Source organism: Homarus americanus, unplaced genomic scaffold (assembly GCF_018991925.1).
Source record: "Homarus americanus isolate GMGI-L3 unplaced genomic scaffold, GMGI_Hamer_2.0 scaffold32929, whole genome shotgun sequence".
NCBI lineage: Eukaryota > Metazoa > Arthropoda > Malacostraca > Decapoda > Nephropidae > Homarus > Homarus americanus.
Window position 1 is genome coordinate 19,691,228 of NW_024737097.1, and position 27,506 is coordinate 19,718,733.

At 36.8% G+C, this 27,506-nt stretch overlaps 1 protein-coding gene across 2 annotated transcripts; it reads right to left on the bottom strand.

Annotated features, from left to right (window-relative positions):
- Positions 1-267: 267 nt before the first annotated feature.
- LOC121873288 (ubiquinone biosynthesis protein COQ9-B, mitochondrial-like) lies at positions 268-27,506 on the bottom strand. 2 transcript variants are annotated; one of them, XM_042376750.1, is made up of 7 exons: positions 27,160-27,307; positions 9,119-9,337; positions 7,451-7,601; positions 3,939-4,128; positions 3,345-3,434; positions 1,034-1,153; positions 268-369 (listed from the first exon to the last, which is right to left on the bottom strand). In XM_042376750.1, the coding sequence occupies exons 1-7, from the start codon at positions 27,281-27,283 to the stop codon at positions 328-330; spliced, it is 936 nt and encodes a 311-aa protein (XP_042232684.1). In that variant the 5' UTR covers positions 27,284-27,307; the 3' UTR covers positions 268-327. The 2 variants fall into 2 exon arrangements, with proteins under 2 accessions (XP_042232684.1, XP_042232683.1); XM_042376749.1 differs by lacking the exons at positions 268-369; positions 1,034-1,153; positions 3,345-3,434; ... (1 more) ...; positions 7,451-7,601; positions 9,119-9,337 and adding an exon at positions 19,306-22,884 and having other exon boundaries at positions 27,160-27,506.

Sequence of the window (27,506 nt, forward strand, 5' to 3'; positions counted from 1 at the left end):
GAACGTATCTCGTGTTATATTGACGTTTTATTGTATTGGACAAACTGTAAACTGCAGTCTATAGTGTAAATGTGTTGTAGACTGCATGCTACAGTAACACAAATGAGTCTCCTTGCATTCGGAAGTTATAAACTATAATGAGTGACACAGCTCAAACCATTTCAAAGATCATTAACAAGGGTTTATGCATTTTTATCCCATAAAGACATGGATTACATACAAACAGCATACAATAACAAAGGTTATACAGCTGAAGCAAAAACCACACCATAACTAACTTTTTTATTTATTCACTCAATATTTACAATATAAACTACAAAGAACGGCTTAAAAACGAGACTTGCTGTTCATTCCCACTATGTTAAGGACCTGAAAAATAAAAAAAGCTCCCCTAAATGTCAAGTAAAATAACAGTTTTTAATCCTGAGTACTGTAAGTGAAAGAATGTAAAGCAAACTTCATCAAAACACAGAAACTTGAATATGAAGCTGGAAGTGAACCAGTATACAGAAATACAAGGAAATAGATGAGTGGCAACAAATATGAAAAACAATTATTCTATGAGTTATTAAAAGGCCAATAAACATAATTACTGTACTATACTAGTACAGGTATTGTTTTCCATCCATCGTAAAAAGTGATACACCAGCTAGCATTCCAACCAAACTACATTGTGTTACCATACTACAGTACAACCAAGATGAGAGGATAATCAAGTTTAATTTCCCTCACAAGCATAATTACACCTTACATATCTATCTACAAGAAGCTCATGGTGGATAAGACAACAATATAACTAACGATCACAAATCTAATACAGGTAATGACAAATTACTGTATTGCTATCATCTGTGAGGCACTTCAACTTCTAACTTACACAATATCAAGTTCCTCTACTTTTCATTGTTGTTTTTTTTACAATATTATTACACAGGAAGAGTTTGATTCTTTATGGGCCCATCCAACAAAGCTAGAAACATAACCCACAAGACAATCATTTAACAAAGAATAAATGTGAAAGAGATATACTTACAGTAAATATCCCAGCTTTAGCTATATTACCGAAGTCATTGGCAAAATTGCCAGCATCACGGCCACATTTTGCAACTTTGTGTACATCAGATAATCGCCGGTTTAAGAAGGCCCATGTGTCCTTGAAAGGAAGAAATACTATGCAGAATATATATATATATGCTCTGTTTGTTCATTTGAGGGATAACAAGCATTGCATTGACTGGGATAATGCCTCCTCAATATTACCTTGTAATTCAATTGATAGTAGGAACATCATAGAATCTAGTCTCATTAAACATACCGAAGCATTCAACATGAATTTGAGTAATGGCATGTACAAACTGGACAATTTTGTAATTAAGAAGATTTGTAACCAGGTGAGAAGGTTGAGTCACCTTACCCTCTGACCTGACTACCGACCGTTGCCGTGCTATTTAAAGATTAGTAGGGTCATTACCTAATACCTGACCATTGTGGACTTGGTCTCACCCTCCTCTGTATAAATACACCTTGGTTTGTATTTCTCTTTAGTCTGTACTCACCCCTGAAGATGTGAATTACACGAAAGCGCTTGGGAACTTCGTGTTTTCTTCTTTCCTTGTATATCATATATATATATATATATATATATATATATATATATATATATATATATATATATATATATATATATATATATATATATATATATATATATATATATTATTATATATATATATATATATATATATATATATATATATATATATATATATATATATATATATATATATATATATATATATATATATATATATATATATATACGTGTATATATATATATACAATGTTCACTAGTTAATTACACATTGCATCATCACCCTCATTACTTAACAATGCCTGCATTATACAGTACTGTACCAAAATTTGGTCTGACCTTCTTCCAATGACTCTCTACTGCAGAAAAGTTGTGAAAATAGAGATAAGGTAACCATATAGTTGTGAAACATTCAAGCAATGTGAGGGTTTTTAATGACTTTCACTAACTATGAGATGAGGATTAATGTTTTTATAATACAGTGCAGTAGTTTATTGATATAGGAATGTGTTAAAGACATAGATAAATACATACAGGAGGTCCCCGGCTTACGAACGCCCGCCAATACAAACGAGGTTAAACTTGAAATTTACAGTACCTGTATTTTACTTACCTGATGACTTATTTTTTTAACTTTCATTTACTGTATTTTGTCATTCCATTTCTTCTTTTGTCTTAAATTAAGTGATTTTAGATGTATATAAGGACTTAGGCTATGATATAGAGGGATTTTAAACATTGTTTTGTAAGAATGGTATGCATATAGCTTGTGTTGACACGTACAGTCTGCCAAACTCCTGGGTGTAACTATAGACAACAAACTGGACTGGAAGACCCATGTAAATAACGCAGTCAAGGCAGCCTCGTACTGTCTCTACATGCTACAACTTAGGTCACTTGGGACACCCACGCCAGAGCTGAGAACTATCTACAACGCCTTTATTCTCCCCAAACTAACGTATGCGTCACCAGCCTGGTCGTCTTCTCTCAACTCCACCCAACAACGTCGGCTAGAGAAGGTACAGAAAAGGGCCTGCAGAATCATGCTCGGCGCAGAATACTCCGGCTACATCAACGCTCTCTCCACCCAGGAAATGCCATCCCTCAGTGACTTCCACCACCAAGCACTGGAAAGGTTTGGCAGCCAACTAATGCACCACCCTCGTCATCGCCACCTCCTGCCACCAGCAGCCCCCCACCCACCTCGCACAGCCCGCCACTACAACAAAATTCAGCCCATAAGAGCCTGCACTGATAAATATAAGAATAGCACCATCCCATCTATTGTTAAAATAATAAACAACTCCTGATTTATATACTGTACAGCCCTGTAAATGTATTCAACGCATATTATCTCATTATGTCTAAATCAAATGTAAGTCTATATTTTCAGCCACCGGCTGCAACTCTATTAATAAACCGTTTATTATTATTATTATTATTACAAATCTGACTTACGAATGTCCTCAGGAACAGAACCCGTTCGTAACCCGGGGACCCCCTGTACATAGAAATTGGTCCTTCATAAAATACATGTGAAATTTAAAGATACATGAATAAATTTTTCCCAACAAACATGGCAAAAGTATCCTAGCGTGCCATCACAACATCTTTGGTCCATAATTATGGATGATAAATTTTATTAGTTCTTAAATTTTAGTTCAATGACAGCTTAGATTATAACGAGCATACTGTTTACTGTACAGTATATTGTGAATACTGTACTCAAAGAAATACACAATACTGTATTTACCTGAAAATCTTCAGATTTATCTTGAAGCATACACAGCTCTGAACTCTTGTACACCGCTGCTAATATTCCTCGTTTTGTATACCAGTTAAACTGTGAACAACAATAATGGAAGTAATGAGGTTATAAAGAGGCTTATACAGTAAAAGATACATATACAGTAGATTACATTTACCCTAAATTTTTACTGAGATAATTAATTTCTGTTCTTCATTTGAACCATATGTGAGCATTTATATTGGTAAAGGCTAAACTGCTGATTTATAGTTTGATAAGATAGAAAATTTGCATCAAAAGTAGCTGACTCACAATGACTATTACCTTGTGTGTGGTGGGTTTTCCAAAGCTAATATGTAACATGTACAGTATTGCTTCATAAAATCTATTTTATCCCTGATCTTTAAAACTTCCTGTACTTGAAGAGAGTAAAGCCATTAAACTATGCAATAACTACTGTACATTTACAGTGCATGTTGGAAAAAGGACAACAAAGCATATGAAGTTTAAATTACAATAATGAAAATGTTTATGATTTTCTTGTCACCAAACTTGATATAAAGAATATTTATTAAACAGAAACAAGTAATATATACGTACATCAGTAGACCTATCTCCAGCATGGTACCAAATGTGATCAACAAGAGTGCCAAGATTATGTAGGGCTGTAGTTGTATTCCTGGGAGAGGCATGAAGAGCCAGAGCCTTATGCCAGGAGTCTATGTATTCGATGTTCATACGTAATCTTTCTTCAACAGCATTGGCAATGAAGGCTGTGGTCCCCGTCTTTCTGTTGATCATTGTAGATGTTATTAAACGACGGCAAAAATAAGCAACAATAAATCCTTACTTCTAAACGTTTTTCCAGAACATTTTCTGAAAACAAAACTTAAATATCTCAAGCTTCTGGAATAACTATCATTCAATTCTCATGGACATGAACAACAAGCAGTTACTTGGTTCATAGCTATACAGTAATAAGAACTAATCCTGAGTTCCACCTAATGTTTCTGATGCCAAAGTAACCTGCAAACTGATGATTTTATTACAGTAGAAAGTCAATTTAAAGCGATTCAATCTAAGATTATTGATTTAAAGCGACACCCACAATTAAGGACAACGTTTTAATTTAAAGCGAATCTTTCCTATTTTGCATGAGTCAATCTGGTGCATCATATTTAAAATTTTGCACCTAATGTTTCTCTGGGCACGCTACACTGTCCTAAGGGCAAAGCTGTACTGAACATGTACTCAAAATAATGTACTAAATGATTACTAAAAAATTTTTTTAGTGCAAACTATAGCATGATTACAGTATACAGGGGGTATTCAAATTAATCAATATCTTATAAGAATTCCAGCAATGTAAATTATATTCTCCCCGGTCACTTTTGTGACATTTTATAAGCAAAAAATATAAAATCAAGCTAGACCTTCGGTGCCAACTGTCAAACATGTCACTGTCACTTCCCCTCCCTCCCTCCCTCCCTATCTTCCAAGCCAGGGTTTGGTGTTTTAGGCTTCAATTTTTTATCTTATATATTGTCACAGACTAAAGTTTGGAGAATATAATTTTTATTGATGGAATCCTTGCAAGACAGTGAATAATTTGAATATAAACATATATTTTCCACTAGATAAAAATTTTTGCTCTCTGTAATAAAATTCTTAAAATAGAACTAAAATTTGTACAGGTAGTTCTGCTATAACGCGATAATTGTGTTCTTGTAAAATATCGTGTTATAGAAAATCGCGTAATAGAAATAACAGGGCTTATGGAGAAAATAGGGTTAGGTGCAGATTACTCGAAATCGAAAAAATTTAGTAGTTAGCCTAACACAAAGGATAGCACAGTCTAAATAAATGTTACATTCATATCTAATAATGAAATCATACAGTAAATTTAACACTTTACCTTGAAAAAATATGAATGTAACTTGATGGGGGAGAAGGGTGATTTTGAGGTTGATAACATCAAGCTTCTCTTCAAGTGTTATATCCTTTCTTTTACGATAATCACCGGGAATTCTATCATCAGAATGCTTTTTGGAGATATTCTTCTTTACCATATTCACAGTTAATACCACAAAATTGGAGAAATAGTAAGCAAAAATCGCGTTATAGCAAACAAGCGATCGCGTTATACAAATATTGTTCCGAATTCATAAATCGCGTTAGAGCAAATTCGCGTTATCAAAACACGCGTTATAGCAGAACTCACTGTATGTCTAATGCGAGCTATAGCATGTTTATATTCAAATTAATCATTATCTTATACAAATCCCAGCAATGTTACCGGGGTAATTATATTCTCTCATGTCAGTTCAGTGACATTTTATAAGAGAAAAACTTAGTCACTCTTAAGAACAGATAAATAAATAAGTACTAGACCTTGGCATCAACTGTCAAACATATCACCTCACCTCCCTCCCTCCCGACCACCTTCCCAGCCAGTAAACAGACCATTTCACATCCCTTAATTTTAGCCGTGTTGATTTATGAGTGTTTGTTTTAACATAATACTGTACTACAAAAAACAATGTTTTGTTTATTCTAGGAGATGGGCTGAGGTGCATCTGGGTAGACTATCAGTCTTTTTAGTATTTTGTGTTTCTCTCAAGTACCAAACTAAATTATTCCATTGAAACAACACTTCGATTTAGTGCGAATTCTGTTTAAAGCGACCTCTGTTGGAACGTATCTCGCGTTATATCAACGTTCTATTGTAGATGCTGAAATTCTGTTTTCTAGCTGTGCTCATAGCCATGCAGCTTTTGTTACTGGTCTAGCATTTTGTGAGCTTGACCATTACACCACACCCCTATTGACACCTGGGGCTGATCTCACATATGCCCAGCCCTCCTTACCACAGCCCTCACAAGTTGGATATTAAGAGTCATGAAAAGATAAATAATGTTTACCTATACATCTACCTATCTAGCTGTATCTGTTTTATAAAGTACTACTACTGTATTTCTTTTTATGAACAGAAAAGTTCATCACAATAAAAATTAAATCAATGGTGCTGCAACTACTGAACATAATTTTTTTGCCAACTAAATACTTTATTTACAAAAGAAATACAAATTATTACTAGAGGATTCTTTGCAATGGTTATACTGTACTGTAGTACTGTACAGTACTGTAAATTCTATTGCAATACAGTGGTCCCTCGGTTAACGAGATTTCGGTTAACGATTTACCTTCCATAAGATTCTTAACTTCGGTTAACGAGCAATCCCTCGATTAACGAGTTTTTTACAAGCCGACTTCAACATGTTTTCGCTTGCATTTGGCGGTCCACCAGCTGTAGTATCAGTCCACCAATACAGTAATTGGTTCTAGGGCTTTAATTCCTTACTATTTTAGTAAATATCAAGAAGTTTATACTATTCAATAATTTTAAAAGTTTAATATTAACTTTTTTAGTCATTTTAACAATTATTGAACATAATTGAAGATAAAGAATCTAGTTTCTGGCGTGCCATCCAGCCTGTTAACACACCAGACAGGCGTTAGTCTCTCTCTGTTTTCAGTGGAGGTAACATCTTGCTTGAGACTCTCTTCAACTAAACGCTTTTTTTCTGTGTTTCCAAGCAAATTATTGGTCATTTTGAAATATATTTTACATATTGACAATATATAATGCAGTGCAGTGTTGATTTAAAGAAAATAATCTTGAAATACAGCAAGAGAACTAAAATTTTATGGGTGAAATGGTGCCATGGGGTGACTTCTCTTCCACCCCAATGCCTTCTCTTCTTCCTTCTCCTCCACCCCCATTCGAATTCCCATCATCATCCAGGAGCCTTCTACATACACACCTCAAAGTAAGTGTACTTTTCTACCTTTTTTGTTGAATTTAAGCAATTTTTGGTGAGCTGGAACCAATTACCCAAAAACCCATTGAAACAATGGTTTCAGTTAACGAGTTTTTTGGTTAACGAACAACCTGCTGGAACGGATTGTGCTCGTTAACCGAGGGACCACTGTAAAGGTAAAATTAGAAAAAAGTTTTATATAGTACAGTATTCTAAATTTTAATAATTATCCATCTGCAATGTTGATATTACACATTATCACTACCTCCAATTTAATAAAAATGCACTTACAGTTCTGGTTTCTCCTCTACTTTCTTGACTTTGGCTTTCAACGACTCCTCTAATATGGTGTTGCAGGTACTGTAGAAATGGTTCACAAGTTCCACTCCACCACCAGGAAACATTCCATGAACCATACTGGAATAGCCTAAAGTTTCTGCCCCTGAGGAAAAAAAAAATTTATGAGAGTTAATTCCTGTTGACATGGTTCTCTTACTCTCTTTGTATAGACTATAGAAAGTAACTTTACAGATATTGCCCTGCTTAATGTAGCCTCTTACATGAAACAATTAAGTGAAACACATTTTCCCATAGACTCCCATCTCATAACCCACAAAATGTTCAGTCAAAATTAGGTTGGCCGTAAAATTCTACGGTACAGTATATGTACCGGTACATAAAAATTCAGTGATAAAAAATACATACAGTATAATAATAAAACACTTTCTCAAAGAGGTAGAGATACCTCATTAGTGATTCAGCTATGAGATCATTTGCAGCACCTGGAGAAAGGAAGAAATAGATACCATACAGTACGGTACCTGACCCCAGCTATTCCAGTACTGTACAGACAGTCTTCACAAAACACATTCCTACGATACTGTACATATTTTCCCCAATACAAAATGTGTACATTAGTTTTCTTTTTTCAGTATGCACTACCGGGTATGCATTTTTGCTGATATAGTATGCATATTTTCCTGTTGAGTAAATTTTAAAAGACATGCCTAAGCTACATTCAAGTGCACCGCTCCACTACAACTCAGGGTGTCAGGCCAGGGACTGTCCTTCATATGGATTTACTTTTGTTGCTGGTAATTTTCATCCTTGCTTTATTATATGAACAAAATCCCTTTAGTTACAGCATTTTTCTTTATGTTTTTGTATCATCAGTTGATTCTGGGGTGCTGGGAGTGTTCTTATGTCCGTAAGTCAGTGGTCTGGGTTATGTGTAGTTGAGAGAGGAAGAATACATGTAAGATACACCCATGCCCTTCACTGTGAGAAAAACCTATGAGAAGTTTCTGAAATGAGATGAAAAATACCACAAATTAATTAAGAGCATACCCCATGATACTTAAACTTACTCTTTCGTTCAATTTTAATGAATTTATGATGAATGTTTATTTAACTATACATGTAGTGATAATCACAGTTGATTTTATGAGTTTTTATGTCATTCATATTCATTTTGATTAGTTTTGGTTACACAAGGAATCTGAAAATCAGCCCCCAAAGAATGCACCCTCCATTAAAAACTATACTTAAGGAAAATTACTTTCACTAAAAAATAATTTCACATTATGCACCCTTGTGGAATACATCCCTTTTATATAGCAAGAACAATCTGTATAAGGATGAAGCAACCCACTCACTGAGCTTTGTTGTAAAATAAGTGATACATTAAATGGAATTCAGGAATTACTTATCTTCACAAATAAATCCACCTTAGGATGAACTCATGTGGAAAAATTCTAAAAGAAAGAATTCTTATCTAATCTCCACTGTTCCTTTATAATGTGTCTACTCGGACAGTGCGTGACTCAGCAATGAGCACTGTCATAAAGGAAAAGGTCAGAATTTATTTTGTATTTCTTTTCAGTCTATTTTCTTTGTTAAAAACTAAAAGCTGCCTTGATTAACACCACATTGTTCAGTAATAATCAACTCGAAGCTTACCCTGAGCAATGGCATCTGGCGACCATCCATAAGAATGAACAAATGGAAGGGCCGCATTAAGAATGTGACTTCTAAGTTGTGCTTCCCCATCCTCTGTGCCATGATCAAAGGATTCTTCATCATGTGGAGTAGAGGATTCTGCAAAATTCTGTTCTTTGGACTGTGTAGTCTGCTCATGGCTCCAAGAGGCACATGATGTTCTCACCCCATTAACATGTCCTGGAAAAAATATGATAAAATTCTAACTTATTTTAATCAGTGAAACATTGTTTTTTAATAAATAATCAGTTCCAAGTCTACCTTGACCAAATCTCTCTCTTGTACCTACAGTACTGCTGGCCCAGTTAATCTCGTATAAAAAAACAGCCATCTCTTGCCTGGTCAGTCACGTCAGATCAAGGATTTGTTGGCCACAAATTATTGGGTGTCACTGCCTGACTTTAGCTTAATACTGTACCAAGTACTTATGGTCTTGTATTCCAAGTGCATGAGCTCCCTCTTCTATGGTTTTGAAAGTGAAAAGGATGGCAAGAAAGAGAGACATAGCTGTGGAATTTCTTGACAAACTTGGTGTTAAGTGCCTGAGGGAAGATGGAGGGTAGATAGCTGGAAGGTTAGTGTTACATAGTTGTCCATCGCCATCACAGCACAGTACCTGTATTAGGTGCTACTGTATACAGTGGTCCCTCGGTTAACGAGCACAATCCGTTCTAGAAGGTTGCTCGTTAACCAAAAAACTCGTTAACCGAAACCATTGTTTCAATGGGTTTTTGGGTAATTGGTTCCAGCTCCCCGAAAATTGCCTAAATTCAACAAAAAGGGCAGAAAAGTACACTTACTTTGAGATGTGTATGTAGAAGGCTCCTGGATAATGATGATGATGATGGGAATTAGAATGGGGGTGGAGGAGAAGGGAGAAGAGAAGGCATTGGGGTGGAAGAGAAGTCCCCCCATGGCACCATTTCCCCCATAAAATTTTAGTTCACTTGGTGTAATTCAAGATTATTTATTTAAATCAACACTGCACTGCATTATATATTGTCAATATGTAAAATAAATTTCAAATTGACCAATAATTTGCTTGGAAACACAGAAAAAAAGCGTATAAGTTAAGAGTGTCTCAAGCAAGATGTTACCTCCACTGAAAAGACAAAGACTGACGCCTGTATGGTGTGTTGACAGGCTGTTTGGCGCGCAAAAAACTAGCTTCCTATACTTCAATTATGTTCAATAATTGTTAAAATTACTAAAAAATTTATTATAAAACTTTTAAAATTATTGAATAGTACAAACTTCTTGATATTTACTAAAATATTAAGGAATTTAAGCCCTAGAATCGATTACTGTATTGGCGGACTAATACTACAGCTGGTGGACCGCCAAATGCAAGCGAAAACGTGTGGAGGGGCGCTCGTTAAAAACTCGTTAATCGAGGGATTGCTTGTTAACCTTAGTTAAGAATCTTATGGAAGGTAAAATCGTTAACAGAAATCTCGTTAACCAAGGCGCTCGTTAACGAGGGATCATTGTATATCTACAAGGGTAAACTAACATTTTTAATACATTTGTTTCTGATTATTTATGAGAGGATTTTCCCATTATTATTTATTTGTGTGTGTGTCTACACACACTCCCACACACAATATACAATACAGGTAAAAGAAATTACTGTCTCTAGAACGAATGGCTCCCTGTCCCGGCCGTGAAAATGCCAGCAACTTTAAAACTACCCTTAGACATTCTTGGGTACATCCAGGGTGTCATCCATGAATAAACGAGGTCTGTGAATAAAAAATCCGCAAATTGTCAGGATATGTTGTACTGCATGTATTAAAATGGGAGAAAGGTTACCAGCAGTATTTGACTTCAGAGAGAGAGAGAGAGAGAGTTGGGGGTACTGTAAACTCAGTGACAGTACCACCTGAAGCACTTTTATAGTGTACTGTACTGTACTGTACTGCACATGGATATCATTCCAGGACTGTACTGATAAAACTTGAGAAAGTAGAAAGAATAATGTTGAAAAAAAAAAGAAGTGAAATTTGGGGCAAAGATAGAATGTGAAATCAAAACCAAATGGATTTTCAATATTGTTGAAGGAAGGGCATCAAGAATTAACATTACAGAGGGGAGAAATTTTACAATAAAGAGTGACCTGGCTAAAAGTGAGATCATAAATATTTTGAAGAAAATGGATAAAGGGAAGTGAGGTAGTTTTATTCAAAATAATTATAAATCAAATAAAAACTGAAATAAACAATGTGTTATCAAATAAAAACTAAAATAAACAATGTGTTTTCTGAATGTCAAAATAGATATAGAAAGGGAAGAGAACTATGGCAAGTATCTTTGGTTAAAGAATTTTGATCAAAAGAGCATTAATGTTCAAATAAATCTGTATACAGGTGCTGTACTGTAGTGTAAATCAGTTTAATAGATTAAAAAAAAAAAAGCATATGATGGGGCTAAACACGATAACCTTACAGATGTCTTGGAAAAAATACCTTAATGATGGATATACAATACAAAAATTATAAAGTCTTTACTGGCATCAGGAAACTGCAGGGTTAATAAGAAATAGACTAACTTACCTAACACTTCATCATTATTCACCATGTAGTGATTGTTTATCAGACCATAGCTTACAGCCCAGAACAACACATATAGCAGTGACCGGAAGCACAGGTGCGTACACCCTCGTAAGTTGACCCACCCTTCGTAATTTAGATGAGATTAAGACCTGGCCCAGGAGAGGTCACGGCCACAAGGTACCTGAGTTAACCCGGCGACATGGCGGTGTTACTCAAGCAGCTAACCTCCAGCCAGTACACTTGTCACCTGGCCAGTCACACCCAGATTAGTGATGACATCTTCTGGCTCGTCACCGCCAATATTAAGAGCCTGCAGCTCCTTCCACAATGATTACAATTATAACAGGGAAGGGGCCGACAGCTCCTTCCCAGAGACAGAACTCAGAAGAAGACAGGAGTCACGCTCGTCACTAGTCGAGGTCGGGAGGGAGACTTTCCCTCCCCAGCATCGAGTCTCCAGCTAGCAGTCTCTCCCACAGAAGACAGTCCAACACCACTCTCTTCAGCAGCACCTGCAGACATTCCCCAGCTGCTGGGCCTCCCTCAGGTCACACGTGAGTCATTGTCAGAGCGATCCCTAGGATGAGTTACTTACGGTGGGAAATGTATCCATTTCATGTTTGTATACGAGAGTCATTGTCTAGTAACGTAAATATAATCATCTATTAATGTGTCCATACCATTGAGTTAACTAATAAATAGTTGTACTTAGAATTGGCATTTAGAAAATTCCCCCTAAGAATACTCGTACAGTATATATTAACAGTTAAATAACTAATCGGCCACACTACCAAACTTTCCTCACTTTACAACCCTCCTCCAATAAATTCCTCCGTCTTCTACCCGAGTCACACTTGTTATAACCACAAGATTTTATCCCGAATTTATCATTTTACATCACCCAGTTTCTCTATTTTTATTCACCTTTACCATCTTCCATTATGGGTTTGCATTCTCCATACATTCCTCAATCCATTTCCAGCCCAGATCCTCCTCTGCAGTACCTCTTTCTTCACTGTAATCTTTTATCAATATTGCTACCCTCAATGGAGTGATGCATGTATACACAGTTGCAAAAAGTACTGAACTTTGTTACTTAAGTAAAAGTATTGTTACATTGGCAAAATGTTACTCAAGTAGAAGTAAAAGTATCCAAATGACAATGTACCCAAGTACAGTAGAAGTAAAAAAGTATTATTATTTGTCTCAAATATTTAAATAAATCCACAATAAATTTAAAAAAATTAGTTAACTAAAAATAAAAATAAAACACTCAGCATTTCACACGTTTCTTTGCTAATCTTTCTATTACGATTAATTAATAACGGATTCTCAAACTTATGGCTGCCCATTCAGGATCTGTTAGGCCTAAATATAAGCCCAGCATGACCTACCGAAAGAGAGTACAGTAGAACGTAAATATAACACGAGATAGTTCCAAGAGAGGTCACTTTAAACCGAATTCACACTAAATCTAAGTGTTGTTTCAATAGAATAATTTAGTTTGGTACTTGAGAGAAACACAAATGCTAAAGAGACTGAGAATCTACCCAGGTGCACCTCAGCCCATCTCCTAGAATAAACAAAACATAGTTTTTTGTAGTATTATGTTAAAACAAACACTCATAAATCAACACAGCTAAAATTATGGGATGTGAAATGGTCTGTTTACTGGCTGGGAAGGTGGTCGGGAGGGAGGGAGGTGAGGTGATATGTTTGACAGTTGATGCCAAGGTCTAGTGCTTATTTATTTATCTGTCCTTAAGAGTGACTAAGTTTTTCTCTTATAAAATGTCACTGAACTGACCTGGGAGAATATAATTAACATTGCTGGAATTCTTATAAGATAGTGATTAGTTTGAATATATACATGCTATAGTTCACATTAGACATTTTAGTTTTAATTAATTTTATTACAAAGGGCTAAAAATTTTATCTCTTGTGCAAAATATATGACGTTTATTTTCAAATTATTCACTGTCTTGCAAGAATTCTAGTAATGGAAATTATATTCTCCTAACTTTAGTCTGTGATATTAAACAAGATAAAAACTATATGCCTATAATCACCCAACCCTGGCTGGGAAGATGGGGGGAGGTGACAGTGACATGTTTGACAGTTGGGGCTAAAGGTCTAGTGAAGTATTAATTTGTTTATTTATGTCCTTTAGATTGAGTTTTTGTTTTTTGTTTATAAAATGTCACAGAAGTGACCGGAGAGAAGATAATACAGTATAATGATTAATTTGAATACGTATACAATAATCATGCTATAGTTTGCATTAGACAAAAATTTTAGTAATCATTTAGTACATTATTTCGAGTACAACTTTGGCCTAAGGACAGTGTAACGTGCCCAGAGAAACATTAGAGGGAAATTTTAAATATGATGCGCCAGATTGACTCGCGCAAAAAAGTTAAGATTCGCTTTAAATTAAAACATTGTCCTTAATTGTGGGTGACGATTTAAATCAATAATCTTAAATTGAATCGCTTTAAATCGACGTTCTACTGTAATCATACATTCAGCCGCTCTTCTCCCTACAATCCATCGCAGGGATGATGAATGGGCTAAAAATATATCCATCCAACACTATGATCTCTTTCTTCCTTATCCACAAGAATCGTCGACGTGGACTTGTGGTCCGCAGACATAATGTTGTCTCTGCTTGCATTAGGTTAGGATAAAGACCAATCTGGTAAGTATCTGAGGTGGGGGATGACCCACACTTTTCTTCCTGTAAACCCTGTTACTGTCCCAACGCTAACACCCTTCAGCATTACTGTATTGCCTTGACTGTCCCACTGTCAGGGACCTCCTACCACAGGGAGTCACTAACTCCTATATGTCACCACCTACTTATTTATAATAATTTAGATTTAATTCTTGGATGCTACCCACGCTTTGGTGGGTGCTAACTCCCAATGTCCTTAAATCATATCAATACTGTCACCATATCACAAGTCATAGCGTGTCCTGTGAGACACGAGTACCAATGTGCAGGTATTAGTGTCTTACCGCATGGTTTTGTGACTAGGCTTGTCACCCCCTGGGGTGTAATAAATGAATTAAATAATAAATAATAAGCCCAGCATGACTAAACAGATGCTCACAAGCAGCAGATGCAGGGAGTGAGGTGTTAAGCTTCAGAGATAAGTCACATAATGTCGGGAAATACCTCAGAAGCTCAATTGCTTCCCTGGGCAATACAAGTAAGCTTTAAAGCTCCTTCCGTTGAGAGTTTGTGTATGATTGTTGCCTTCACAGTGACCGAGTCTGACTGAGACTCACCATAAACTGCCCCTCTAATTTGGGGTGTGGCTGTGGTGACATCACTCTTCGATTCTAATTGACGAGTGGCTGACTTTTTCGTACCACGTAACATCTGGCGGGTGCTGGGGGGGCAGTGGTACTTAGTTATTTAAGCAGAATTTTAAATACACTCAGTCTCACACACATATGTCTAGATACAGGCTTTATATCTAAGACGGTTTTATGTAAAGCATTTTAGAATCACAGCCTCCCTCTTTGAAATTCATTTTAGGTAAAGCTATATGCAAAGAGCAACTGACGCCTAACGGGAAGGTGGAGAAGATAGAGGATTCGATGGGCTAGGAAGGGATAAGAGGATAGGCTAGGTGATGTGGATGGTCAAGGTACTAATGGACACAAGAAGATCAAAGGTGAAAGTCCACTGTTACTTTCACCTGACCTCACCTCATGAGACCTCTAGGTATGTGACCTACACCATACCCTCCACCCACACAACTCTTTTACTATGGTTAATAATTAATTAATTAATTAATTAATTAAAAATATATTATTAGTTTGCCACAGACATTAAAACTCTTTGTTTGTCTGGGACATGTAACGAGTAACAATTTTTGTTTTTCAATTGTATTGGAGTAAAAGTATTAGAAAATCATACTTAACCTTTACGCCCCGGTTGAAGTTCCGGGACGCGCGCCTTTTTGCTCCATTGTTTGAATACCCAGCGAGGGTTATCAGGTTCCAGCATGACTATTTGGTGGTCACACCACTCGCAGGGTAGAGTGGGTGGGCTCAGTGCGGTCAGTAGGCATTAGCCTGCCGCCATGGAGAGTCATCCCTCTCATGCTCGGTCACCACGCAGCGTCAGGGAAGCACCACTGCCTCCCACCAACACCACCTCCCCTACGCAACGCTCCTAACTCCACGTTCGGCCACAGGGAAGCTTCTGGGTAAGTGCCAACTTTTTTTGTTTTCTTGTTTGTCCATTATTTCTTGTTGTATCAAAGTAATAATGCTAAAAGTAGTGTAGTTGTATTGTAGTGTAGTATTACTGGAAGATAACGTTATGATTATGATATAAATGTATTTATTTGTGGAAATATTATTCCAATAATTATTTATAGGCATTACTTGCTCTACCAAACACAAAGACAGCCAGACAGCCTGGCTATAGACTGAGTGTGTGTCACCAAGCACTTTTTATGAAAAGTAATGCAAATAAAATACATTCTAAATTAATTATTTATAGGAAATAAGTATTATGATCAGTAAATATACTGTATGCATTATTGGCCAACTCGGACACAAAGGCAAGCGGAAAAATTAGCCCTAAGTGCGTAGTGACAGCGAGCGCTCGCCATAAAAAAAACTTTCCCCGTATTTCCCTCGTCACTGAGGCACCACGGAAGTTTCTAGAGCAGGGTTCTCAACCAGGGGGGAATTTCCCCCCTCAGGTTTTCAGGGGGGGGGGGGAAACTGATACTAATATGGAAAAAATAAAGGATTTTCAGTATTATATACATATTATTTGGAATGCACTTTTTGAGGCAGACAATCTTGGAAAGGAGGGGGGAATGACATTCTGACATATGGTGAAAGGGGTGCATGGGGCAAACAAGGTTGAGAACCACTGTTCTAGAGGGACAATATACAGTCTGCGAGGAATGTTAGTTCGTGTGCTGAAAAAATATTGATATTTACGATTATGTTATATAAATAAAGTCAAGTAACACTTACCACTTCAATTAATACTTTGTAGTGTTTCCTCTGCACTTCAGACAGTCTTTTAGCCTTCGAGGAACACTGTCAGCAAGGTTTTGCAAGAGGTCAGGTGGCAAGTTAGCCCAGGTATCCTTGATGGCTGCCTCTAGCTTCGGGATTGATGATGTGTCAGCGTCGCGCTGACGACGCTTAACAATGGACCACAAATTTTCTATTGGGTTAAGATCTGGGCTACTGCCAGGCCAGTCATTAAGGAAAGGTACCTCACAGTCTTTGAGCCACTGTATGACACTTTTAGCAGTGTGGCATGGGGCACCGTCCTGCATGAAAAGGCTTGCCTTAGCTTTATCAAATGATTCAGGTAAGAAATCACTGAGCAGTTCAAGATAGTTGTACTGATTCATCATCTGGTTCTTAGGGAGGATTACTAGTTCACCAACACCATAATACGTAAAGGAAGCCCAAACCATAAGCGAGGCAGGGTGCTTAACAGTCTTCACTGTGTACTGTGGGAGGTGCGCGTCTGAGTGGGGGGGGGGGCGGTACACCCTCCCTCCATTACTCCCAGTCACAGAAAACGTAGCCTCATCCGACCATAATACACTCCTCCATGTCTCTAAATCCCACACTTCATATTTCTTGCAAAATTTCACTCTATTTTCCTTCTGTCTCTTTGTCAACAGAGGTTTACGGCGGGCACGAAAGCTCTTAAATCCCAGGTCATCGTGCAGGGCTTGTTGAACACAACGTAACGAGACGTGACTCAAAAGACGGGGGTTTCTCTCTTTCACTTCATGTGCTGTGAGTGAGGGATTGGACCGAACTTGTCGAGAAATAACCTTAAGTGTCCGTGGAGACAATAATTTAGGCCTACCAGACTTAGGTAATGGAGCTGGTAACTCGTCCTCTCCAAGGTCACAGAAACGTTTGACAAGATTTTGAACAACTCGTAATGCCACACCAGTCTGAGCCGATATTTCTCTCAGTACATGATTCGCTTTGTACAATGCAATCACTGCTGCAATATCGTCTCTTGCAGTAACCCTCCTGGACATCTCTGATGGCCACTATGTCGGGTTAATGCACCTTAAACTAGACAAAACATGGCCACCTAGCGCGGGAACCCGCACAAAAAACCTTCCCCTCACAGCTGCCAGAGGCGCACTGACTACAAGCTGTGACGTGTTCTCAGTTGCCAAATGTCAGCACTTGCCAACAAACCAAGCGTTTTGACATTCGCATCCCAGGACAGGTTTCACAACATATGATCTTATTTTTGCGAGAACTTAGTTCGTCGGCCCTATCACGACTTAACATTCCGCGCAGACTGTATCGCTTTTCTTACATCTTTTTTATTGTTTTATCGTTTATAAAGGTTACTGTACAAATTATTTTTTTGGAAAGTTGATTTTTCTCGTTTTACCCCGCATGGGGGGTACAGCTGGCTCCACCCTAGCCCAGGGCGGAGAGGTTAAGTAAAAGTACTAAAAAATTTTAATACTTTTTAAAACATAGATACCTAAAAATGTTACTCGAGTACAGTATTGTACTCTAAGTAAATTTATTTAGTTACTTTACAACTCTGCATATACTGTACAGGCATCCCCCGCGTTACGGAACCCCGGATTGCGGAATTTCGCTGTTACGGAATTTGTGAATTATGACCAATAATTTCGCGATATGGCCCATAAATCGGCCCTTACGGAAATTGGGGTAAATTAAAAAAAAAAAAAAAAAATCACTACGTATATAAAATTAAAATTTTTTGTTAAAAATTATAATTTGTTTGATGTGGATTTCTTGGTGTTTGCTTCTGCCAAGAGTCACTCCATTGTTTACATCCAGTGTGACCGCATGTTTCTCGCCCCAGCAATTTGATTTAACCTTTACAAACATACAGTAAGTACAGTACAGTGCATTACCCTTATTCAAGATGACTGGAAAGAGGCCATCAAGTGGAAGTGACCGCAGTAGTGCAAAAAGAAGCCGCAAAGGCATTACATTGAATATTAAACCTGATGTTTTAAGAAGGTATATCATAAATTATTTAATGTACTGTATTGTAAGTGTTTATAAATGTTTATTTTCATTCATAAAAGTGCTTGAATTACTTTTTTGGGGCCGAAAAAAATTCCTTAGGAACACATCTCCAGTTCTATAATGGAAGTCAATGGGAAAATAGGTTTCGCGTTATGGAATTTCGCGATACGGTCAATTTTCCAGGGACGCAACCCTCCGCGTCAATTATCTTAATGTTGATAATTACACCAGTTTCAAGATTTATTCAGCATTTTTTGTTGCAATTTCACCAGAAACAAACTGCTGCAGCCACAACCTCAGTATCGAAAACCAAATATTCTTTACCAAATACAAGAGCATGAAGTCCTATATTTCACCATGTACACCACATCATCATACCGCGCAAGATGCAATATGCTGGAAGGAAAATCCACCCATAAAATTCGCAATCATGTCCATCAACGATATCCTCAAAACTTCACACAGTCTAATGACAGCACTGTATATACAAGCCTCCCATCATACGAGGTTAGACCAAATCAGTTTATGGAGGAGCTGTAAATTTCTACTTATTTTATCATAACAACCCGAACATACGACCACCGTGGTCGCATAAAATATTTTTCAAATTATGTATTTTCTTGTACCGACGTTAGTGATCGCACTGTGCCGACAAAATTTTCGTTAGTAATTCCCTATAAAATGGCTGCCAAGTGTAAAAGTGAGAGTTCTCGTGGTGCGGAGATGAAAAAGAGACACCCATTTTAGAATTTCTATGTATTATTTTCGCCTTTTCGACTTAAGACCAATTCGACTTAGAACCTGGTCGTCGGGACGGAACCCTGTCGTAAGTCGAGGAGAGACTGTACTTTAAGTTCATGCAATTTTCTTTATCAAAAGGTTAGTGGCAATGTACTCTTTGTAACTGCTTGGTCTTCAATGGATGGGGTGTGACAAAGAAAATGTTGGCTCTTGAGGAATACTGTACAGTAAAGTAATTATTTCTTGAAATTATAATGGATATAAAATAGTTTCTCCACTCCATCTTGCATCTGTACTACCAAATAAACAGCCTATTATGGCCAGTGAAACAATAAGAACAATTAAATTGAAGCTAGAAATGGAGCAATCATCCTTAATGCACATTTTTATAACCAAGCCTGGGAGGACTCACTTGCAATATTACCAAACTAAGTCTATGGTTTTCAACCTTGATTGGTGACTATTTTATCAAGTGTTCTGGGTTTTTTTTTATATCCAGATAAGACAGGAAGCCACAAATACAGTATTGAGAGCTAACTATACTGGATTGTACTTGTAGAGAGAAGACCTGTCAAATCAATTGCACTAAAAGATCAGTACAGTAATAGCCACACTAAAAAATTATTTATTGTACAATACTGTATTCAGATTTACCTGTACGTATTGAATTAGAAAAACATCTGCAATACTATATACAGCAGTAATCTCCATACACTAGTACAGAATCTTGACATATGTTTGTGTACCTGTACTGTATAAAAACAATTAAATACACCAGAAAACAGCAATCCTACCAGGTCATCCTGCCTCCTGGGTTCTTCTCAAGCCGTACCCACACAGTCATGTCTAATTGAAAAAGCATTGAAGATGTACAGTACATACCATATAATTGCTCCCTTCAAATCTAAAGCTAAATTTAGCCAACTACCATCAACATATTTCAGAATCAACCTTGACCAAAAATAAACTTGGGTCACCACAGTCCCATATTTCAGTTTTATTTGTGGAGTTTGTACTACAGCAAATTTACAGTATTTGCAAATTAAATTATCCTTAATCTCACTCTCCAGCATTTCATTCCCATTAACATAGTCCTTACCATACATGATCTTACATTTCTACCCTTCAGGAATATGACTGAGAAGGGCTTTGAAAAAAAGCTGGATTAAGGTTAACAAGCAGCTTGCTGTATCTGTATACTGTCTGTACAAATATTCAAATGCCAGAATAAAATGTAAACATATGGTAACAAATTGTATGACTTATAACACAAATTCTGATACATTGTGGTGGCTATAGTAGAAACGACATTTGAGTCTCAACCAGGCATGAAGTACAGGGTAATTAAGAAAAATTATATCAGTATACTGTGCCAAAACGATAAAAATCTCCTCAATGAGTATTATTTCCATACTCACATTGTATTTTCCGTGGACTGCGTAACTCTTGCTAACACACACTGCATCATATCTAAAGAACATATAGCCGTTTCAATTATTTTCTTCTCTTGATCAGGTGACATACTGGGCAAAACAGAGCCACCAACACACACTTTCATATCCATGGGGAATTCTTGGCTTAAGGACGAGTTTAAGTCTCTTAACCTCAGCTCATAATGGCCTTTTGTTATGTCAAGACCTCTCTGAAGCTGCTGGAGATAACCTTTCTGAAGCACTGGTAACACTTCTCTAATTCCTGTTTTGTTTTCCTTGTCCCGAATAAATACAAAAATTAGAAGATTCAGGGCAGCCATAATGCAATCACTCCATTCAAGTAAGTCTGTCTCCTCAGCATCTGGGAGGAAACATGCCATCTGAACAAGTTTTACTAAACTATTTCCACTAAAATATGGGTCCACTGTATCTTGACTTAGAGAAAAAGCAATATTTTCTTTTAGTTCATGAATAACTAAGCCCAAAACCCCGGCATGTTTTACCGATAGAAGCAAAGCTTGAATCAACTTTCTTCGGCCAACACTGTCAAATTTGCGGAGATATGATCGCAATGTGTTTAGAGCAGATGTTCGCAGTTCAAGGTTATCACAATATATCATAATTCTTATCAATAACTGTGGAAAAGAAGAATGTGCTTTTGCTTCCAGACACTGACTTGAAAGGGACTTTTCTGGAAGTTTATTCAAGATGGCTTTTGCTAGACTTAATCCTTTGTGAATGGGTATATGCTCTTTTTCCTGTAACAGATTGGCTATTAGAGGTAAACAGCTGAGAAACACATACTGGTGAGAGTACACACAAGGCACATAGTCACTAGCCATGTCTTGACTCAAGACACAGTAAAAGAAAGAAGCCAATGAAAGCTGAGAAATTTCATCATTCTTTTCACTTCCCCCATCTTCAAAATCTAAAGGATCTTCTATACTTGTATGTTTAGTTTCTTTTTCTTCATTATTTTCTTCCTTTGCTAATATAGTCTTTGAAGTATTCCATGTGATACTGGAAAACAATTTAAATGTATTGCACAAGAGACTTGCAATCATGTTTGTAAATTCATTGCAAGTGCGATACAAAGAACTCTCTGCTTCTCCATTGTTACAGAACACATCCAAATATGTGAAAGGCTTGTGAAAAAGTTGAAGAAGAAACCTGGAAAGAAATTCTCTTGAACTGGTCACTTTACCCGTCCATATTAGTTCTCCATCTATTACTTTTTTATAAAACACTTCATAGAAGTCGACCAGCAGACGTAAAGCCTTGCATATAGCTTGAACCTCTGGGTGAACATCTAAAAGTTTCCTCTCTTTGCCTTCTAAATTATAGCCTGATGGTAAATTCATGGCTGCTACATGAGAATAAATTGCATTAAATACCCATGAGAAGGTTATTGGGCGAGTGTTTCTTGATGCTTGGCGCAGTAATATTATCTGAATTGGGTGTAAAATGACACGGAAATGAATTTCTGTAGTGTGGGTGTCTAATTCTTCCATGAACACCAGAACTGCTTCCTTAGCATTTGCAACAGATGCAATATGAACAAGCAAGTCTTCCACACACTTTTCTCCGTTAACATCAAGGTCTTCCTGCAAAAATTTAGTAATTATTGGTACAAGGTCGAGGCTGTTATGAATAAGATATCGTTGATACTTGTCTTCTCTTATCTCATTAATGGCAGATTCATAATCACCATCTCGCAATTTTTCCCAAAGAATGGACCCAAGTTCTACTTGGAGTATTTCTTGTGAAACATCAGCAGTTTCTGTATTAATCTCTGCATCCATATTTCCTTTTTTTCAGTTCTAAAGTAAAACTTAATGTGAGTAACCACAGAACTAGTGTCTAAACATGCAATTTATCAGTTATGACTTGCTAGGAATCTCTGGTCGAGTCTGCTTTCTTGTCTTCATAAATGGTACTATCTCTGTTGTGTTCCAGATTCCTCTTCAGTCTGAAAGCAATCAGGAAATCTGTCTTCAATATTAAACCTCTTCCTTCCCTTTTAGCTACATGGATATGTCATAAAGTATTCCCAATATCTTAGCAAAATTTTCAAAAGTTGTTGGTTAACTCCGACCCGTGCCAGCATATTACCCTCATCGGTAATCTTGTATTTACTAGGCATAAATTCACAAGTGATGCCGTTGGCATTCAACAAGACTGAGAACTTTCCAAAATACCTGATACAGTACTGCTACATTACATTATTTACTGTTAGTAAAATGAACCAAAATAACTTAGCTAACCTAACTTACCTAAACTTCACCTAAACATTATATAAATTATGTTGTTACCGGGTAGGTTAGGTAAGTGTAATAGAGCAATACAATATCTGATATTTCAAAGGGTAAAGATTCGTTTTAGGTCGACTATGGAATTTCATATTAGTATATTTATATAGGGAGAAAGAGAAAAATTATCTTATGTTTCTGGTGCAAATTTATATTTTTTGAGTACCGGGTATGTTAACCGATAAGACCTCCCTTGTGGAAATGACATAATTAAGCCGGGGGAGCATCCCCCCCCCAGTTAAGAAGTTAGGTCAGGTCAGTTGCAAGGGAAACATCATAGAAGAAAAGTGTCTTAGAATTGTCTTAAACTACTGAGGAAAAATTCCAATGACCGAAACTAAAACATTACCCCTACCTTCAGCTAACCTATAAAAAACCTAAAACTATGAAACATTTACCTTAATCGCATTTTCGGCGTTCAAAAGAGGAGCGGATCTATGAACTCTAAAGCAATTTTTAACTTTTTATAGGTTAGGAAAGGTTTGTTTGATGTTCTTTTTAGTATTTTACCCCTCATTTTCCCTCTACTCCAAAGTCCTGCCCACTTTGAACAACCAATATTGTTGGTAATTGGGGGAGTTAAAATACAGTACTCGAAAAATTTTAATTTGTGCAGGAAATAAGATTTGTAATTATTTTTATATTTATTTTTGCTCTTTCCCCCTGAAAAGAAATATGAAATTCCATACTGAACCTAAAACGAAACTTTACCCTTCAAAGATTTCTCAATCTTTCCAAATGTCAACAAAGGTGCTGTGATTACAGTATACACCTGTTAAATACAAGTTTACCCCCATAATCTCTCACAATTCTACTTTTATTTTTTCAATCAATGTATTAAGGAAGAGAGCCAATGACAGGTTCACCCCCCCCCCCCACCCCCAATATCCCTAAGCAGTTTGTTCTTTATTGGGTATTATTTTACTTTTGGAAAACATGGGAATCTTAGGAATTTTGGTTAATATTAACGACTGACCCACCTGCGCATTATTTGTTTTGATGTTTATTTTCTTAATACATTTTCATCATTGTGTTCTGATATGATAATCATTTCTTGTGCAAATGCTTTGTTTGTTAGATAATTAAGTGCACAATACAGGTTGGATCTTGTTAATCTGGGAAGCTTGGGACCAGACCGGTTCCGGATTATAAAAAATTCCAAACCATTGAAGCCAAGGTTAATAAAAGGCACGCAAGGCCCTGACCGCTGTACCACTGTCTAATTTCTTCAGTATAGACACCTTTTCTAAAATAGTTAATGTCACATGCTTACGTTTTGCCGCATTACAACCACTTCCACTGCTTGCTGGTCTCTTAGGAGGAATATTTAGGGGAAAATTATAATTATTTAAAGGTAAAATAGTGGCAACAGCCACTAGAAGTGAGCTATGACATCATCCTGAACCATCAAGGCTGTCGGACTATCGGGTCCTGGATTAGCGGGGTCCAGCCTGTACTTTGTATTCTTGACAGTAATGCGGTGGTGACATCTCATCCCAGGATGTAAAGAGCCAATCATATTGACGTATTTCAAAATGCTCCACTGCTGGGCGCCGGATCGACACCAATGCTCAATGCACACTCATGAGTAGTTCGGCATGAGCGGCTGCTCTCACATCCACAAAAAACATAAAATCACACCTTATTATAGTAAGTTCTTTCTATTTAACATACCAGGAGGTCTGGGGGCAGATCCCTAAGGCTTGGAAGTTAGGTAGATTTGTTTGGTAAGGTTGGAGGGTAAATTTTCTCGTTGCCTGTATGAAAACAAAGTTGAAATTAAGTTTTTCTGACGATTTTTGATGTGTTATGAACGAATTTGAACTTCCTTTCTGGTGCAAATCAATAGTTTCTGAAATAAGTCCCCCCTCCCATTTCAGAATCTAGAGATTTGCTATAAAAATCAAGATAAAAAGTGTTTAAAACACACACAAACCACCAGAACAAGTTTTGAATCTATCCTAACCAACCAACCAAACCTAACCTAACCAGGAACTCCTCATTCTTTCGATGTTCTACGTGTGTACCGCCACGTATGAGCATACATAATAAATGTTAAATATCTCGTTTATACATAATTAGTGCCAGAAATGCCTTTGAAGAAAAGTGTCTTAGAATTCTAAAAATTACTGAATGCAACTATAAAATTCATAAGATTTGATTAGTGGCAACAAGTGAAAGATAAATTTTCAAACATAATAAATGTAAAATATCTTGCTTATACATAATTTGAGGCAGAAATGCCATTGTAGAAATGTCTTGGAAATGTCAACATTACTGATTGCAACTATAGAATTCCCGAGATTCGTTTAGTGGCAACATGTGAAATACCTGTAATACCGCTTGGTGAGGTCTTCTAACAATGCTACAGCCGGTTGTTTTTCGTGTCAACTAAGGTCAGGTTAGGTTTAATAAACACTGAAATTGCAGCATTTTTATAATAATTTTCCATGAAAACTTGGCCGCAGGTCAGTCGTCAATAATTACTGGAATTTTATGTTTATCAAGTAGTTTTGACAATTCTAAGACACTTCTATTATGTTAGGAGGTTAGGTTAGGTTAGGTCACTTGTGAGGCAAAAGTCACAGAAGAAAAGCATCTAGAATTGTTGGTAAATTTTTACTTGTTGCCACTATACAAAATAAGTTTAAACTATGTTTTTCAGATGGATTTTGATGTTATGAACAAATTTGACCTTCATTTCTGGCACAAATTAATATTTTCTGAGGTAAGCCCCCACCCTCCCATCTCAGAATCTTTGAGATTTGCTATAAAAATCAAGGTAACGAGAGTTCAAAACATATCGAAAACCATCAGAAAAATAGTTTTGAATCTAACCTAACCTAACCAACCAAACCTACCTATCGAGGGGACTCCTCAATCGTTCGATGTTCTGGGTGTGTACCGCCACCTTGAGCATACATTATAAATGCTAAATATCTCGCTTAAACAATTAGCACCAGAAATGCCATTGCAGAAAAGTGTCTTAGAATTGTCAAAACTACGGATTACAACTATAAAATTCCCGAGCTTCGTTTATCGGCAAAAAGTGAAATTATGCCGAATTGTCTGAACATTTGGTGGTATTTTTATCGTTTTGGTCATCCAGCGAATTTTAAAATTTTACATTACCACCGTCCGAGAGCTTCTGTATAAGTTAGGTTAGGTTATTTTTTTCCAAAGGGTTTTTATGTACTTTGAACGCTCCTCACCTTCATCTCTATCGCAAATTACAACTTTTTGTGATTTCCCCCCTACCCAAAACCCCTGGTTCCCACTGGGGGTCCCCCATTATCGTTCAATAAATGGAGGGAGCTCCAAAAGTAGTGATTTGCAATAGAAAGGTCAGAATCGGTATTACTGCTGGTTTGGCCAATACACAGTCGACTGTTTTAACCATCCCCAACCTTTAGATCTCCTTATTTGGAGTATTTCTAACCCCATTTCAACCAGGGGTGAAAGAATAATGTCAGAAATGAATTTTAAAGTTGTTCCATTTTTTTTTGTCTGGTGGGGGGGGGGGGGAACTGTAAAATTTGGTACTTTCCCCCAGAAATAAAGGTAAAATCAGATTAAATCACACCAAAATACACAGGAAAACTAATTTCTTTACTACTAGAGCATATTGGCGTAAACTGCAATTTTACCTCAAAATCGTTCAAAACACACCAAAAACCATCGGTAACACATAATTTAAATTTCCAAATAAGTGGAAGACCGAAACAATAATTTTACCCTATTTATTGCACAGATAAAATTCCAGTATTGTTCTTCTATAACTTTTCTTAGGGGTGAGGGTGTGGGCCCTCCCATGACCTTACACCTATATACATAACACAGTGGCTCAGTCCATAGTAAAAAATACATCCAACACTATGAGAGAACTGTGTCTAAACTACTTAATTAGTATAATACAAAATGATGACAAATCTTACCAATGGTCCTGGAAACATGTAATAGTCGGCGGAAAAGATGAGTCTTGGTTATTGTATTCATCGCCGCTCGCCACCAGGTGTACCAACCCATACTGTATTCTTTCCAAGCGAATAATTGTAACATTTCTATGTATATAAATAAACTGGTAGTGCTATCTAATAAAAATATCATGGAGTAAAAAAATCGTCAGATTCCATTACCTGATGAAAATATAATGGTTATCTTCGTTAAGGTTTTACGATTTAGGGATTCGGTAGTGACCTGACCGAGCTGCCGTCTGTCTTACATAAAAATCACTCGCATAAGATTAAAATTATCATTAATTTGTAATACTAGTTTCGCAAAA